This window comes from Tamandua tetradactyla, chromosome 6 (genome assembly GCF_023851605.1).
Source record: "Tamandua tetradactyla isolate mTamTet1 chromosome 6, mTamTet1.pri, whole genome shotgun sequence".
NCBI lineage: Eukaryota > Metazoa > Chordata > Mammalia > Pilosa > Myrmecophagidae > Tamandua > Tamandua tetradactyla.
The window spans coordinates 74,557,336-74,573,987 of NC_135332.1; the positions used below are offsets into that span (position 1 = coordinate 74,557,336).

Here is a 16,652-nt window from a genome sequence, read left to right on the forward strand (position 1 = left end):
CAAAGAGAGGCGGACAGGGGTGCAGCAAGTCCTGGAGAAGGGCAGCAGCCCCAGGACGTGCTCAGGGAGAGGACCTGGATAAGGAGGTTCCCAAGAAGACCTGGAGCAGCCACTGGCCCAGGCCAGGATGCTGCTCTGGGAGGGGAAACACCACAAAAATCAAGTTTCTTTGGACACTCCTCCCTAATGTTATAACCCATGCTGTATTTCTTGATATGGAAAAAACAAGCGCACACAATTTCGAGCCACAACTCACAGAGGCCTGTGAAGGGCTCCTGGAAGAGGACAGGCAAAGTTCTCTTGGCCCGTCTCGGCCCCTAGCCAACCCAGATGTCCAAGCCAGAACGGCTACGTCTGGGCACTGCCAATGCCAACCTGGCAGAGAGAAGGCTGCTCTGCAAGTGAGGATCTTGGGGCTCTTTCCTTTCTCTCAATGGTCCCAAACCCATCAGACGCTTTTAGAAGAAGGGAGGGATGAACCCTTCTTTGGCCACACTAAGCTCCGAGGAGGCTGCAGAGCCCGATGCTGGCGGCTCGAATCCAGCTGGATCTCAGCTTGGGCAGGGGTTCTGGAGGGCTGGGCCTGTCCATCAGGTGCCTGCCAAGGGCACAGACCCGGGCAGCAGGTGCCAGGGGTTGGCAGCACAGTGCCATCCGACCATCTCACAAGCCCATGGACCCAGGGGCTGTGGGACTCGCAGGAAGTCAGGTCTGCAGCTGCAGTGCAGGTGGAGTGGCAGGGAGGCCACAAGGCTACAGGAGGGGCCCTAGGGAAGAAGCACCAAATCTGAGGGGTCAGATCTTATTAAACTGGCTAAACTCTTCATGCTCCACAAATCAAACCAAGTGAACAGCTGGCCGTTCAAACTACATTTTTCTTTGGTATCTCTGGAAGAAAGTTATACAGAAACAACCTGGAATTTTTCAGTGCAATTCATTTCATTTGGTTAAAAGAGCAGTCAAGAGTCCTCCTACCCCTGCACAGCCCCACACCTCTGCCAGGACCTACACTTTGCCCATCACCATGCTGGACACACGGATGCTAACTGCCAGGCTGGAGTGGCCACCAGCTAAGGCCCTGATCGTTTGCAAACCCAGAAGGCATCACGATGAAACAAAAGGGACGATGCCTCATGAGGCAGCCCAAGGCCCAGGGCCTACTTCGACTTCAAGACACACATCTGCCATCTCGTAAGGCACCCTGGGGTTCTCCAAGCTCCACTCTGGCTGGCTCTTGACTACCGTGGGGTCATGAAAACTGGGCTGGTCTTTGTCCCCAGTTCCTAAAGAAACAATCCCCAAATGTTTGGCACCTCTGGAGTGTCTCTAGTTCTTCATGGTAGACCTACCACACCTGTTGCCTCAGGGTGGGGACAATCCCACCAAAAAGACTAATCAGGTGGCTGGGGCAGGGGCTTTGAGCCATATCACCCGAACTCTGGGAGGGGAAGGGATTGCAGGCAGAACTCAACCATGTGGACACTGACTTCATCCACCACACCCACAACAGTGTGGGCTCTTGGGGCTGTCATGAGCCTCCGCAACTGAGAAAAATGCATCTCTGAACCTGGAGAGGTTGTGAATGGACCTCACAGGGAGAGGAGCTGGAAGCCCACCCCTGAGACCCTCCTAAACTCACTCACTGTCTCTCTGCTTTTGGTTTCTCATTCATGTCCTTCAGCTATAATAAAACTACAACTCTAAGTAGCTTCCACTCATTCTGCGGGAGTAGTGGGAACCCCCGATCTGTGGCTGGTGTCCGAATCAGGGCGCCTCGTAGAGGACATGCTTCCCAGGGGTCCAGGCAGAGGCCAGGCCAGGGGAGTGAGGGCTGACAGGACTGAGGCCCTCACTACCACCTGTGCAGCTGCTGTTACAGCAGCTGTGGGAGCTGTACAAGTTTTTGAGGCTAACCAAACAGAGGAGGGGGACCCTGAAAGTAGGTGAGGAAAAAAACGATTCTGTGCCTTAAGAGTGGTTTCATTCTGCTGGAAGAGGCATGTTAAGAGCTTACAAAAGAATGTCGATGCAAAGCAAGAGTAAAAGAAGCTATTAGTGGAAAAAGACGGCCTGAGAAGAGAAGCGCAGGGCCTGGCCATGGCCAACTGTCCCGCCTCCATCACACAACTGGCAAATGCCAGAATACCCGTCTCACCAGAGGAGGACAAATAAGGACTCGCCCCACCGAAGGCCACCCCATGGGACACCATGTGGAGACAGGGCCTATGTGAGGCCCGAGGGTGCTCACAGCTCATGGGCCTCACTGAACTCCGATTCGCCAAGCCAGCACACCTCCTCTCACCACCGGCCCACAGCTAGGGCCTGGCCCATGAGAACAAGGAAAGGTTCCCACAGGCTGGTTGTGCTCTAACACACAACTCATCAGCAGAAGGGGACACACTGGGCCCTGACAGCTGCAGGCATCATATCTACGGCTGAGCCCAGAAGAGGCATGGTTTGTCTCCAATGCTCTCCACCACGGGGCCAAGAGAGCACCCAGGAGAATAATGTCCCCCACAGGTTAAGAAGGTGCAAAAATGGAGGAAGAAAAGGAAGGAAGCAAAGCAGGTGAAAACCCTTAAGAAGGCTTTCCCACTTTCTCCTCTGAGATCACAGAACCATTCAGGGAGCAGCTGAGCCCCCTACCCCAGCCAGCCCGCCGCCCACCCAGCAAGCTCAGAGGCGGTACCTGTGAAGTGGACATGCGAGAGGTATCTTGCCGGCCGGTTAGGTCAGATGAGGAGATGTTGACAGGGGCGCCGCGGTGCAGCCTCATGCTCACTTTCCGCTCTCTTTCCATGCCGGAGACGGGTCTGGGAGAGGTGTTCGCTGGAGGGGAGGCGAGGCGAGGGTGAGGCCTGCTTCTGCCCGCCGCCCGGGAACACCCTCCCACTGTACAAGGCTGTCTCCCCGCTGGAAAGCGTGGAGGGCAAGGGCCCTCGGCTGCTCTAAAACCTGCAGCGTCCTCAGCATTCCCACCTAAGGCCCCAGGGAGAGGGCTCTGGGAGAATCTTCCCAGGAGGCCAAGTGCTACAGGTGTCCAGGTCAGGGCTAGGCCTGTGTGTGCCCCACCCACAGCAGGGGAGTCTCAAGTGGCTCGTGGGGGAAGAACTTGTATAAAGAGATTTTAGGAAACATAAGAGATTAGCAACAGCAGAGCATTCAGAGCAGCCTCCTCCTAAAGAGATGACAAGCTGTCCCCAGGCCACCTGTGCTGGGGGCGAGCAGCCACTTAGCAACCAGGCAGCAACATGCACAGCATCACCCCCCAAGCTGCCTTGGCACAGAGAGGAAACCTACACTCCCTCAGGGGACACGGCAGCCTGACTGGGCGTCCCGACTCCAGTCAGAGCTGCCCACTTCAACACGAGTGCCCAAGAAATAAACAGAACACACCCAGCTATCTGCCAAGGGAGTCCCTGGCACAGGGTGCCAACGTGCCATGAGTTGCTGTTGCCAGTACCACTCACCAGTGTGGGAGGTAGGGGTGAGGGGTGTGGGAGGGGCCACCTCCTGTGTCCCCCTCAGGCGGCCTGAGGCCGTGGAAGGGAGGCCCCGGGTGGCTGGATTGCGAGAGTGTCTCAACCGCTCCTCTCGATCCCGACGTTCCCGTTCGGCATCGTCGGCCGCCCGGCTGGCACCCTAAGAAGAAAGAGGATGAGACCAGAACAGAGCCATGCTCTGTGCTAAACCTGAGGACCCTTGGCTGCCATCTGACAACCCCCAAAAGCACCGAGAGGCATGTGAGACAAGGCGGCCCTGTGAAGTGCGCCACAGCAGTGAAGCGAATGAGAAAATGAAACTTTCCCGCCAAAAACAGGCACGATCTCACCGCCAATTCCTGGGAGTCCCTGGACAAGGCTCAAGAGCAAAGAACTTCCATCTTTTTCTTCCCCAACGGTATTAGAGGACAATGACTCCTGCCCCCAGACTTTATCCCAAATTAGAAACAGTAACAAAGCCTTCAGGGAAATCAATTTTTAAAGAGACCAAGCCTGTGCAGCAGATGTTTCAAAAGGCATATACTCCCAGGAAAACTAGGGGAGTAAGAAACTTCAAAGAAACCAGGTGGCACAGCAAGTGTCAGCCAAGGAGGAAGGTGCCTCAGAGCTTCCTGAGATTCACAGGCTTCTACCACACCAGGTTACTCGTGCTCATCATTTAACTCCCATGTGAACCGTCACAGGCTGCCGAGATGGAGAGGACGGGTACCGCTAAGGCAGAGACAGCACAGGTGACAACCGAGTCAGTACAGAGGCGAGATGTCACAGGGTGAGTGACATGGCTTGTGTTCAGGTGACTGAAGGGCCAGCGAGGCACAGCCTCTAGCCCAGGGGCAGCAGCAGGCTGCAGTAGAGACATAAAATGCATGTACACCCATGTATGGCAAGGGCCGGCCTTCAGGCTCCTGCCAGGAGGGCTTGCATGGGGCGTCCACCCAGCTCACTCCCAGCACAAAGAGCTCCTTAAGCTTCCAGTAAGTAAAATGCCGAATACAAGGTGGTGTTTCCATTTTAAGCAGCTAAGATACTGGTCATACTCCACAGCAGGGATCTTTAAATTACAGCCCACCACCTGTTCTTGTCAGTAAAGTTTTACTGGACGCAGCCACGCTCACTCATTCAGATGCCTGTGGTTGCCTTCACGCAGCATTGGCAACCTTGAGTGGTCATGAAACTGTGTGGTCCACAGAGGTGGAATTACCTTTTGGTTCTCCAAGGGAAAAACTGGCCGACCTCTAAGGGATAGATAGTGTTAGAATAAAGTGGTTTGGGAAGGAAGTACTGCTCTGGATGCCCAGATCCTGAGTGGGTATCAAAAACTGCCACCAGCCTACAACCCTGAGCCTTCCACAGAACTCTCTGGTGCTCCAAGATGAGGCTTGGTCCCTGCCCCGGCCAGGAGAGACTCAAGGATGCTGGTCACCTAGGCATGCCCCGACAGCCACCTCATGGCTTCCTGTTTCACAACCTCTGCTCCCCAGGCACTGCAGCACTCTGGAAGGGGTCCAATTTCTGTCTCTAGCTAATAACTACATACAACTAACTTTTAATGAAAAAGGAAGTGAAGGTTCCTACAAAGTTGGAACTCTGGCAGTGGTGTCTGAACACTTATTAATTAACTCACTCTCACTGTCCAGGATGAGCCACTAATTTTAGAGGAAACAAACTGAGGCCCAAGGGGCTCACTGCCCACACCTTGTGGCTCTCACACATACTCACACTCACATGCCTTTCTAATGAACAAACTGTGGGTAACAGAAAGGAAACACAGAGCTAGCTTATTAAAGAAGAGTGGCGTGGGAAGTCTCTGCATCAAGTCATGGTGCCCCTGCAGAGGCTGTCCCCTGATCTACACAGCGAGTGCCATGCAGCCTCCCTAGGTGTGCTTGGGGTACTTGGGGTTGGGGGCCAGCAAGGGTGGGGTGGAGGAGACAGGGCAGAAGGAGACAGACACACCCACCCGGTCCTGGATCTGCGGCCTCAGCCATAACCCTCCTTCAAAACAGTGCCATGTGCTGCCAGTAAGCCCATCGGTGCCATGCCCACTCCATCACGGGTGTCCACAGGGTGGAGAACGACGAGAACACAGTCTCCTGACTAAAGCCGAGGGGCCATCAAGTAAGAACTCTGCTTCGGAGCAGACAGTGACCCTGCTGGCCCTCCGGTGAGCCCAGACAGCACTCACTGTGCCCATTTTGCATCTCAGCACCTCCAGCCCCCACGCAGACAACCCAAGAAGCCCAAGGCCTGCCAGGTGAACTCAGCTCCCACAAGTCAGCTACTATGCTCTGCATACTGATGCCATGCAAAATGAACTGTGTGTGGCAACAGTTTCCCTGCACTGAGAGGGGCTCTGCCCCTCACAGACGAGCAGTGGCAAGATGGCAGTGCCACTTACAAATTTGAGCATGTTCCAGTCAAACACGTAGTCGTAGGAGAAGCCCTGGCGGTGGAAGAGGTTCCTGAAGAGCTGCCTCAGGTACGAGTAGTCGGGCTTATCATCAAAACGCAAGGAACGGCAGAAATTCAGGTATGTGGCAAATTCAGCTGCAAAACAAGAAACTCAAAGCTAACGATACTATTTATCTTCTGCTACAAACAGTTACATACAAAAACAGGTGGGACCTAAAATACCAATCACATTTTTAAGAATAGGACTGAAGAAAAAGTTTTAAAAAACCCAACCTTGCAAAGCACAATTAAATGTTATCTAGGGCATTTATCACAAGTACAGGGTCCCCTCCCCCCATAATCATAGTATCACAGGGAAACTCACTGGGGAAAACTGCTGCCACCTGAAAAGTCAGGCTGACCCCTGCCCACTTGCTACCTTCCTACCCACTCAGCATGTGAGAGGTAGAGACAGGGCATGATCTCTGTCTCTGGAACCCACCCCTGCCAGAGAATCTGCCCTCCGAAGGCACTCACTGAGCAAGAGGGCCAGCCACGAGTCTGCATAGGCTCGCCCGCCCTCGGGCCACCTCCCGCCGCTGGAGTGGTTTCTCCCAACAAGCAAACGCAGAGGCAGAACTGTCCCGGTAGGTCGAGTATAAAGTCCCCACACAGAACCCCCATCATCCTTGGTGCAAACACCAGACCGAGACTTACAAGGGTAGCCTTTACATAGCACTTCAATGGGAGTGGACATTTTCTTCTCACTAATCCTTTCATATTTTTGTCTCTTGGTGGCGGCCTTCAGCCCCTGCCAGGGGAGAGAGCCCAGGTTGAAGTACATGAGCACATAGCCCAGAGACTCCAAGTCGTCTCTCCGAGACTGTTCTGAAAAGACACAGGAGAGGGAAGTGCGTGAAGGACAGCACGTGTGTGCTGGCAAAACTGAGCAGTGCATGTATGAAAACAAAAGACATCAGCAAACACTTAACGTGAAAATGAGCTTAAAAAGAAAAGACTGCCATAAAAAAGCATTTGCTTTGCCAGAAGTCGCTCCTCAGGGGCTGGCAGGAACCCCGGACACCTCTGGGCAACTCCAGTGTCGCAGAGCGCAGACAGGAAGGCCAGCCACAGCTCCACCTGCAGACGGGGGAGCGAAAGCTCTGCTACAGCCCCTCCCTAAGCTGCGAGGTGCGCGCCCTCAGGCAGGACCAAGGAGCCCACACTGCCCATGGGCTCACCGATTCCAAGGTGTGTGTTGATGGAGGCGTAGCGAGCAGTTCCTGTGAGGTTCTTGTTCTCTCGGTAGGGGATGTGCTGGTGGGTGCGCGCGTCCCGGTACTTCTTGGCCAGCCCGAAGTCGATGATGTAGACCAGGTTGCCCTTCTTCCCAAGCCCCATGAGGAAGTTGTCTGGCTTCACGTCTCGGTGGATAAAGTTCTTGGAGTGAATGTATTCGATACGACTAATCTACAAGCAAAGAATCAGTGGTGGGCGATCAAGCCCCAGAGTAGCCAGACTCAGAAACAGATCTGACAGAGGGGGAGCGATGCCTGGAACTCCAGCTTCTAAACCTGTTGGCCCAGAACAGAGAAACTGAACAATCAAGAGGGGCAGATGCTGAGGTGACCAAAGGCACTTCCCCAAGGCAGCCTCCAAGCCCAGTTGGACAGGTCTGGGCACTCTCCTCCTCACTGGCTCCAGAGGGAGGGTGGACAGAAAGCAGATGGGGGGACAGCACACTTCTGGAGAGTCATCAACACTAGCTGTCCTCTATGTACTACCTGGGCACAAGAAACCACTTGAGCCAGGAGCCCCCACACAACCCGAGAGTGCTGTGCATGTGCCCCGAGGCAGGTCTCTGCATCAAATCAACTGCGTCATCATCATCTTGAGCAAAAAGCAAACCACTTTCATCTTTTCCCATGCATTAGAAGGCCTACTAACATTTGTCTTGACTCATTTCCCATGCATTAGAAGGCCTACTAACATTTGTCTTGACTCATTTCTCCCCACCCAGTGGATAGATAACCAACTGTCCTGATATTTGCTGTACAATTTATGCATATCCCTCCACTTGGCTCTGAGTTTCTCAGACACTTCTTGTTTTTTTTTCATTGTTCTCTTTTGTTTTGTTTTTAAAGCAGCTTTACTGAGATACTTCACACACCATGAAACACATCCAAAGTATAAATCAGTGGCTCACAGTACAATCCCATACTTGTGCATTAATAACCACAATAAATTTTAGAACGCTTTCATTACTCCCCCCCCAAATATCCCATAACTGTTAGTCCTCTGCCCCAACATTTTTTTATTAAACCTATCAACATACAAACACAAACATTCTTATTATATGATCATTCCATTCTGTTTTTAATTTTTAAAATTTTTTAAAAAAAATATAACAAACACATTCTTAACTTATGAACATTTCATCCTACATATATAATCAGTAATACTCTGAGCAACGGAGTAAACCACCAACTTCTAAGTTTAACTAACTAAGTGCCTCCTCTGGAGGGCTACTTCACAAGTTGAACTCTTACCATCTGGTCAGCAAGTAGCAGGACAGTTTTAAGACTGAACTTCCTTGAGCAGAAGTTGAAGAGGTCCTCGAGGCTGGGCCCCAGCAGCTCCATCACCATGACGTTGTAGTCGCCCTCGGCCCCGCACCACCTGATGGTGGGGATGCCCACTGCAGAGACAGGTAGGGTGGCTCAGTGCGGGAACTCTGCACCCACCTGCCCACCCACCTCCTTCAGCTGGATCTAGATCAAGTTATGCAACAAGCACATGGGACAGAAGATGCCCAACAAGGTTCAGGCAAGGAAGAGGCAGAGGCATGACATGTGTCACAGGGCCCTGTGGACAGATGAGTGGGAAGACGGGGTGGCAACACATAGACAGAGGGCTCAAAGAGACATGGCCTGTAGGGCAATCTGGAAATACCATCACCCTGGGCAGAGAGCAGAGGTGGTTTGTGAGGGACAGCTGGAATGTAAGGCTGAGAAACTGAACAGGAAACGAACAGCAGCTACCACAGTTGGGTACAAGAGAAAAAAGTTTTTAAGATTACTCTGATGCTGACAGAAACAATGGTTAAAAGACAGGCAAAAGAAATAAAATGAGCTTAGGATTTAGACAATACCCAGGCTTGAAACAGACAAGTTAATGGCAGTAAGAAAAAAAAAAGACAGGATAAATCCAATTGATCCAGAACCCCAAACAAAAACGTAAAGATGTCTTCAAGGTATGAGATCTAAACACAGATACCAACTCGAAAAGATCAACTAATCCACTTCTGGAAAAAACGGACAAAAGACCTAGACACTGCAAAACCCAAAATATATGAAAAGTAAGTAGCCCAAGAAAACATGCTAGGGAAATTTTAATTAAAACCACAATTAGATACCATTCCAGACCAACCAGAAGGGTGACGACCAAAAGGACAGCACTCAAGGATGGCAAGGCAGTGGAACAACTCGAACTCTGCATTCTGTGGGATTGACACGGGACAGCCACTGCAGAGGCCTGTTTGATTCAACGCTAGAGCCCATCACTGAGAAACTCCATGCCCAACACTCACTCAAAGGCATGGAGATGCTCAAAGAAAGAAAAACAAGACTGTTTACAGCAGCCTACAAGTAGGGAAATTCCTCATGATTCCATTCTTCAGAAAACTCTCTTCATCAGCTGGGACATATTTTATTCTCTGACACACACAAGACGGTGGTTCTCAGTGTGTGGCCGCAGGACAGGGACTGCACACAGCTCCGTGAACAAGTCACGTTACCTGTCACCTTCCAGCACAGCAGAGTTGCTTTTAACAAGCATAGACCATTCCACAGATGTCAGGCTGCACCTTTCTCTCCCTTGTCCCCAAGGTCAGTAGAAACATTTTTAAATCCCTAAGGTAGAAGCTTCAGGTGCTGAAGGAAGGCTGGCTTTCTTCCTACCAAGAGCAAAGAAGTACTGCGACTGTCACACAAGTTAGCTCAACAAGGCCTGGCTGCAGTTACAGAACCGCAAGTGTCAGCAAGGCTGGACTGGCTTGCCCTTTCCTCTCACTGGGCACTCACAGGCCTTGTACTGTCAACTAGTCATGTCCAGGGTCGATTTTTCTCATGGCTGCTTGCCTCTTATCTATTTGTCATTTTTTTTTTAGGTTGGGCACCAGTGCCGGGCTCCACTATGACGGGTCAGCCGACACCGGTCACATGATTGCCTATCCATTTGTCTTGACTCATTTCTCCCCACCCAGTGGATAGATAACCAACTGTCCTGATATTTGCTGTACAATTTATGCATATCCCTCCACTTGGCTCTGAGTTTCTCAGACACTTCTTGTTTTTTTTTCATTGTTCTCTTTTGTTTTGTTTTTAAAGCAGCTTTACTGAGATACTTCACACACCATGAAACACATCCAAAGTATAAATCAGTGGCTCACAGTACAATCCCATACTTGTGCATTAATAACCACAATAAATTTTAGAACGCTTTCATTACTCCCCCCCCAAATATCCCATAACTGTTAGTCCTCTGCCCCAACATTTTTTTATTAAACCTATCAACATACAAACACAAACATTCTTATTATATGATCATTCCATTCTGTTTTTAATTTTTAAAATTTTTTAAAAAAAATATAACAAACACATTCTTAACTTATGAACATTTCATCCTACATATATAATCAGTAATTCACAATATTATCACATAGTTGCCTATTCATCATCATGATCATTTCTTGGAACATTTGCATCAATTCAGAAAAAGAAATAAAAAGAAAACAGAAAAAAATTAATAGATACCATACCCCTTACCCCTCCCTTTCATTGATCACTAGCATTTCAATCTAAATTTATTTCAACATTTGTTCCCCCATCGTTTATTTTTATTCCGTATGTTTTACTCGTCTGTTGACAAGGTAGATAAAAGGAGCATCAGACACAAGGTTTTCACAACCACACAGTCACACTGTGAAAGGTATATCATTATACAATCATCCTCAAGAAACATGGCTACTGGAACACAGCTCTACATTTTCAGACAGTTCCCTCCAGCCTCTCCATTACATCTTTTTTTTAAATTTTTTATTAATTTTTAAATTAAAAAAATATATATTACAAGAAAGAAATACAAACATTCCCAACATATGATCATTCCGTTCTACATATACAATCAGCAATTCACAATATCATCACATAGTTGCATATTCATCATCATGATCATTTCTTAGAACATTTGCATCAATTCAGAAAAAGAAAAGACAACAGAAAAATAAAACAAAAACAGAAAAAAAAAATTATACATACCATACCCCTTACCCCTCCCTTTCACTGATCACTAGGCATTTCAAACTAAATTCATTTAGCATTTCTTCCCTCTATTATTTAGTTTTATTCCGCATGTTCTACTCATCTGTTGACAAAGTAGACAAAAGGAGCATCAGACACATGGTTTTCACAATCACACAGTCACATTGCGAAAGCTGTATCATTGTCCAATCTTCATGAAACACGGCTACAGGAACACAGCTCTACATTTTCAGGCAGTTCCCTCCAGCCTCTTCATTACATCTTGAATAACAAGGTGATACCTATTTAATGCGTAAGAGTAACCTCCAGGATAACCTCTCCACTCTGTTTGGAATGTCTCAGCCATTGACTCTTTATTTTGTCTCATTTCTCTCTTCTCCCTTTCGGTTGAGAAGGTTTTCTCAATCCCTTCATGCTGAGTCTCAGCTCATTCTAGGATTTCTGTCCCACGTTGCCAGGAAGGTCCACACCCCTGGGAGTCACGACCCACATAGACAGGGGGAGGGTGGTGAGTTTGCCCATTGTGTTGGCTGGAGAGAGATGCCACATCTGAGGAACAAAAGAGGCTCTCCTGGGGGGTGACCCTTAGGTCTAAATTTTTAAGCAGACTTGACCTCTATCCTTTGTGGGGTTGTTTCATATGAACAAACCCCAAGACTGGGGGCTCAGACAATAGCTTTGGTTATCCACACTGCCTGTGAGAATATCAAGAATTCAACCAGGGGAGGTTGAATTTTTGTCCACTCTCACCATTCCCCAAAGGGGACTTTTCCACTCACTGATCAAATCACTCCGGGATTCATCGGGGCATCACTCTGGACAAACCAACAAAATCTCATGTCCTACCGAAGGTTCCATGTACTTATGGTGTCCAACCAAGCTATCTACATAAGTTATATTAGGAAATGCACTAGTCAAAATATAAATGTTGTACCAAATAAATATTTTTTGCTTTAGTCTCGCACATAAGTTGAAAATTTAAAATATTAATTACCATCTATTTTCAGCACCCTGCACTAATGACATTCCTTTGTTCTTCCTCATGCAGAAACATTTTTTAAATTTGTACATTTAGTCACTATCATTATACACTCTAGACAAACCTAGATTATACCATCTCAATCTTTATCATCTATCTTTCTTTCTGATTTCATTTATGCCCCCAGCCCTCCTCCCTTTATCATTCTCACATTCAGCTTCATTCAGTGTTTTAGCCTAATTGTATTACGGTTAGGTAGTACTGTGCTGTCCATTTCTGAGTTTTTGTATCCAGTCCTGTTGCACAATCTGTATCCCTTCAGCTCCAATTACCCAATATCTTACCCTATTTCTATATCCTGATGGTCTCTGTTACCAACGAAATATTCCAAGTTTATTCACTAACGTCAGTTCATATCAGTGAGACCATACAGTATTTGTCCTTTTGTTTTGGCTAATCTGACTCAGCATAATGTCCTTAAGGTCCATCCATGTTATTACATACTTCATAACTTTATTCTGTCTTACAGCTGCATAATATTCCATCATATGTATATACCACAGTTTGTTTAGCCACCCATCTGTAGATGGACATTTTGGCTGTTTCCATCTCTTGGTAATTGTAAATAATGCTGCTATAAACATTGGTGTGCAAATGTCTGTTTGTGTCTTTGCCCTTATGTCCTTTGAGTAGATACCTAGCAATAGTACTGCCAGGTCATATGGCAATTCTATACTTAGCTTCCTGAGGAATGGCCAAACTGCCTTCCACAGTGGTTGTACCATTTGACATTCCCACCAACACTGGTTAAGTGTGCCTCTTTCTCCCCATCCTCTCCAGCACTTGTCATTTTCTGTTTTACTGATAATGGCCATTCCAGTGGGTGTGAGGTGATATCTCATTGTGGTTTTGATTTGCGTTTTCCTAATAGCCAGGGAAGTTGAGCATCTTTTCCTGTGCCCTTTGGCCATTTGTACTTTCCCTTCTGAAAAGTGTCTATTCACATCTTTTGTCCATTTTTTAACTGGGATATCCTTTTGTTGTTGAGTTGAACAACTCTTTATGTATTCTGGATACTAGATATTTATTTGATATATCATTTCCAATATTTTCTTCCATTGTGTAGGCTTTTTACTTTCTTGACAAAGTTCTTTGATGCACAAAAGTGTTTGATTTTGAGGAATTCCCATTTATTTCTTTCTTTCTTCAATGCTCGCGCTTTGGTGCAAGGTCTAGGAAACCGCCTCCTAGTATAAGATTTATAAGATATTTCCCTGCATTTTCTTCTAAAAGTTTTATGGTCTGAGATATAATGTTTAGGTCTTTGATTCATTTTGAGTTAATTTTTGTATAGGGTGTGAGATATGGATCCTCTTTCATTCTTTTACATCTGGACACCTAGTTTCCTAGGCACAATTTATTGAAGAGACCATTCTGTCCCCGGTGAGTTGGCTTGACTGCCTTATCAAAGATCAACTATCCATAGATGAGAGGGTCTATATCTGAACACTGTATTCCCTTCCACTGGTCAGTATATCTCTCTTTATGCCAGTACCATGCTGTTTTGACCACTGTAGCCTCGTAATACGCCTTAAAAGTCAGGTAGTGTGAGACCTTTGACTTCATTTTTCTTTCTCAGGATACTTTTAGCTATTCAGGGGAACCTGCCCTTCCCCACAAATTTGGTTATTGGTTTTTCTATTTCTGAAAGTTAAGTTTTATGGATTTTAATTGGTATTGCATTGAATCTGTAAATCAATTTAGATATAATTGACATCTTAACTATATTTAGTCTTCCAAGCCACGAACATGCCATGCCTATCCATTTATTTAGGTCTTCTGTTACTTCCTTAAGAATTTCTTATAGTTTTTCATATAGGTCTTTTGTCTCTTTAGTTAAATTTATTCCTAAATATTTTATTCTTTCGGTTGCAATTGTAAATGGAATTCTTTTCTTGATTTCCCCCTCAAATTGTTCATTACTAGTATATAGAAACATTACAGATTTTTGAGTGTTGATTTTATAATCTGCCACTTTGCTGTACTCATTTATTAGCTATAGTAGTTTTGCTGTGGATTTTTTGGGTTTTTTGACATATTGTCTCATATCATCTGCAAACAGTGAGAGTTTTACTTCTTTCTTTCCAATTTTGATGCCTTGTATTTCTTTTTCTTGTCTAATTGCTCTGGCTCTGGCTAGAACTTCTAACACAATGTTGAATAACTACAGTGACAGTGGACATCCGTGTCTTGTTCCTGATCTTAGGGGGGAAAGTTTTCAGTTCTTTCCCATTGAGGATGATGTTAGCTGTGGGTTTTTCATATATTTCCCTTTCTCATGTTGAGGAAGTTTCCTTCTATTCTTACCCTTTGAAGTGTTTTCAACAGGAAAAGATGCTGAATTTTGTCAAATGCCTTTTCTGCATCAATTGAGATGATCATGTGGTTTTTCTGCTTTGATCTGTTGATATGGTGCATTACATTAATTGATTTCCTTATGTTGAACCATCCTTGCATACCTGGGATGAATCTTACTTGGTTATGGTATATAGTTCTTTTAATGTGCTGCTGGATTCTATTTGCCAGAATTTTGTTGAGGATTTTTGCACCTATGTTCATTAGAGAGATTGGTCTGTAGTTTCCTTTTTTTGTAATATCTTTGTCTGGCTCTAGTATGAGGGTGATGTCGGTTTCACAGAATGAGTTAGGAAGCTTTCCCTCCTCTTCAATTTTTTTTGAAGAGTTTGAGCAGGACTGGTACTACTTCTTTCCGGAATGTGTGGTAGAATTCACATGTGGAGCTATCTGGCTTCTTTTTTCTTTTTCAGGAGCTTCTTAATGACTGATTCGATTTCTTTACTTGTGATTGGTTTGTTGAGGATGTCTATTTCTTCCTGAGTCAGTGTTGGTTGTTCATACTTTTCTGGAAAGTTGTCCATTTCATCTACATTGTCGATTTTATTAGCATAAAGCTGTTCACAGTATCCTCTCATTATTTCCTTTATTTCTGTGGGGTCAGTGGTTATGTCTCCTTTTCCATTTCTGATTTTATTTATTTGCATCCTCTCTCTTCTTCTTTTTGTCAACCTCGCTAAGTGTGCATCAATTTTATTGATTTTCTCATTGTTCTAGTTTGCCAGCTACTGGAATGCAATATACCAGAAACAGAATGACTTTTAAAAAGGGGAATTCAAAGTTGCTAGTTTACAGTTTTAGAACTTAGGGCCGAGAAAATGTCCCAATTAAAACAAGTCTATAGAAATGTCCACTCTAAGGCATCCAGGGAAAGATATCTTGGTTCAAGAAGGCCAATGAAGTTCAGGGTTTCTCTCTCAAATGGAACGGCACATGGTGAACACGGTCAGGGTTCCTTTCCCATTTTGAAGGATACATGGCGAACACGGTGTCATCTGCTAGCTTCTCTCCTGGCTTTCGGTTTTATGAGGCTCCCCGGGAGGGGTTTTCCTTCTTCATCTCCAAAGGTTGCTGGCTCGTGGACTCTCTGCTTCATAGTGCTGCAGCATTCTCTGCTCTCTCTGAATCTCTTTCATTTTCCAAAATGTTTCCTCTTTTATAGGACTCCAGAAACTTATCAAGACCCACCCAAATGGGTCGAGACAAGTCATCACCTAATCCAGCTTAACAACCACTCTTGCTTAAATGACATCTCTGGGAAGATGATCTGATTACAGTTTCAAATATACAGTATTGAATGATTACTCTACCTTTATGAAATGGGATTTTGATTAAAACATGGCTTTTTCCTTTCAAACCAGCACACTCATAGAACCAACCTCTAGTCCTGCTGATTTTCTCGATTGTTTTCATGTTGTCAATTTCATTTATTTCTGCTCTAATCTTCATTATTTCTTTCCTTTTGCTTGCTTTCCTTTTGCTTGGGGTTAGTTTGCTGTTATTTCTCTAGTTCTTCCAAGTGGACAATTAATTCCTCGAATTTTGCTCTTCTTTTTTGATACAGGCATTTAGGGCAATAAATTTCCCCCTTCACACTGCCTGTCCTGCATCCCATAAGTTTTGATGATTGTTATATTTAAATTTCCCCTGAGATATTGACTGATTTCTCTTGTAATTTCTTCCTTGACCCACTGGTTGTTTAAGAGTGTATTGTTAAACCTCCATATATTTGTGAATTTTCTGGCACTCTGCTGATTATTGATTTCCAACTTCATTCCCTTATGGTCTGAGAAAGTGTTTTGTATGATTTCAAATTGAGACTTGCTTTGTGACCCAGCATATGGTCTATCCTTGAGAATTATCCATGAGCACTTGAGGAAAAGGTGTATCCTGCTGTTGTGGGGTGTAATGTTCTATATATGTCAGTTAAGTCTAGCTCATTTATTATTTATTCAAATTCTTTGTTTTTTCTTGATCCTCTGTCTAGATGTTCTGTCCACTGAGAAAAAAGTATATCCTGCTGTTGGCGGGTATGTGTGTGTG

The 16,652-nt window shown here is 46.0% G+C and overlaps 1 protein-coding gene across 4 annotated transcripts in view; it reads right to left on the minus strand.

Moving 5' to 3' along the window:
* CSNK1D (casein kinase 1 delta) overlaps window positions 1–16,652 on the minus strand; it is a 44,761-nt gene that overhangs the window by 8,915 nt on the left and 19,194 nt on the right. For all 4 annotated transcript variants that reach the window (XM_077166287.1, XM_077166288.1, XM_077166285.1 and 1 more), the window contains exons 3-8: window positions 8,444–8,592; window positions 7,136–7,364; window positions 6,612–6,782; window positions 5,902–6,050; window positions 3,471–3,642; window positions 2,690–2,829 (exon numbers count right to left, since the gene is read on the minus strand). In XM_077166287.1, the coding sequence (XP_077022402.1) occupies window positions 2,690–2,829; window positions 3,471–3,642; window positions 5,902–6,050; window positions 6,612–6,782; window positions 7,136–7,364; window positions 8,444–8,592 (1,010 nt within the window). The remainder of the gene's footprint in view (window positions 1–2,689; window positions 2,830–3,470; window positions 3,643–5,901; window positions 6,051–6,611; window positions 6,783–7,135; window positions 7,365–8,443; window positions 8,593–16,652) is intronic.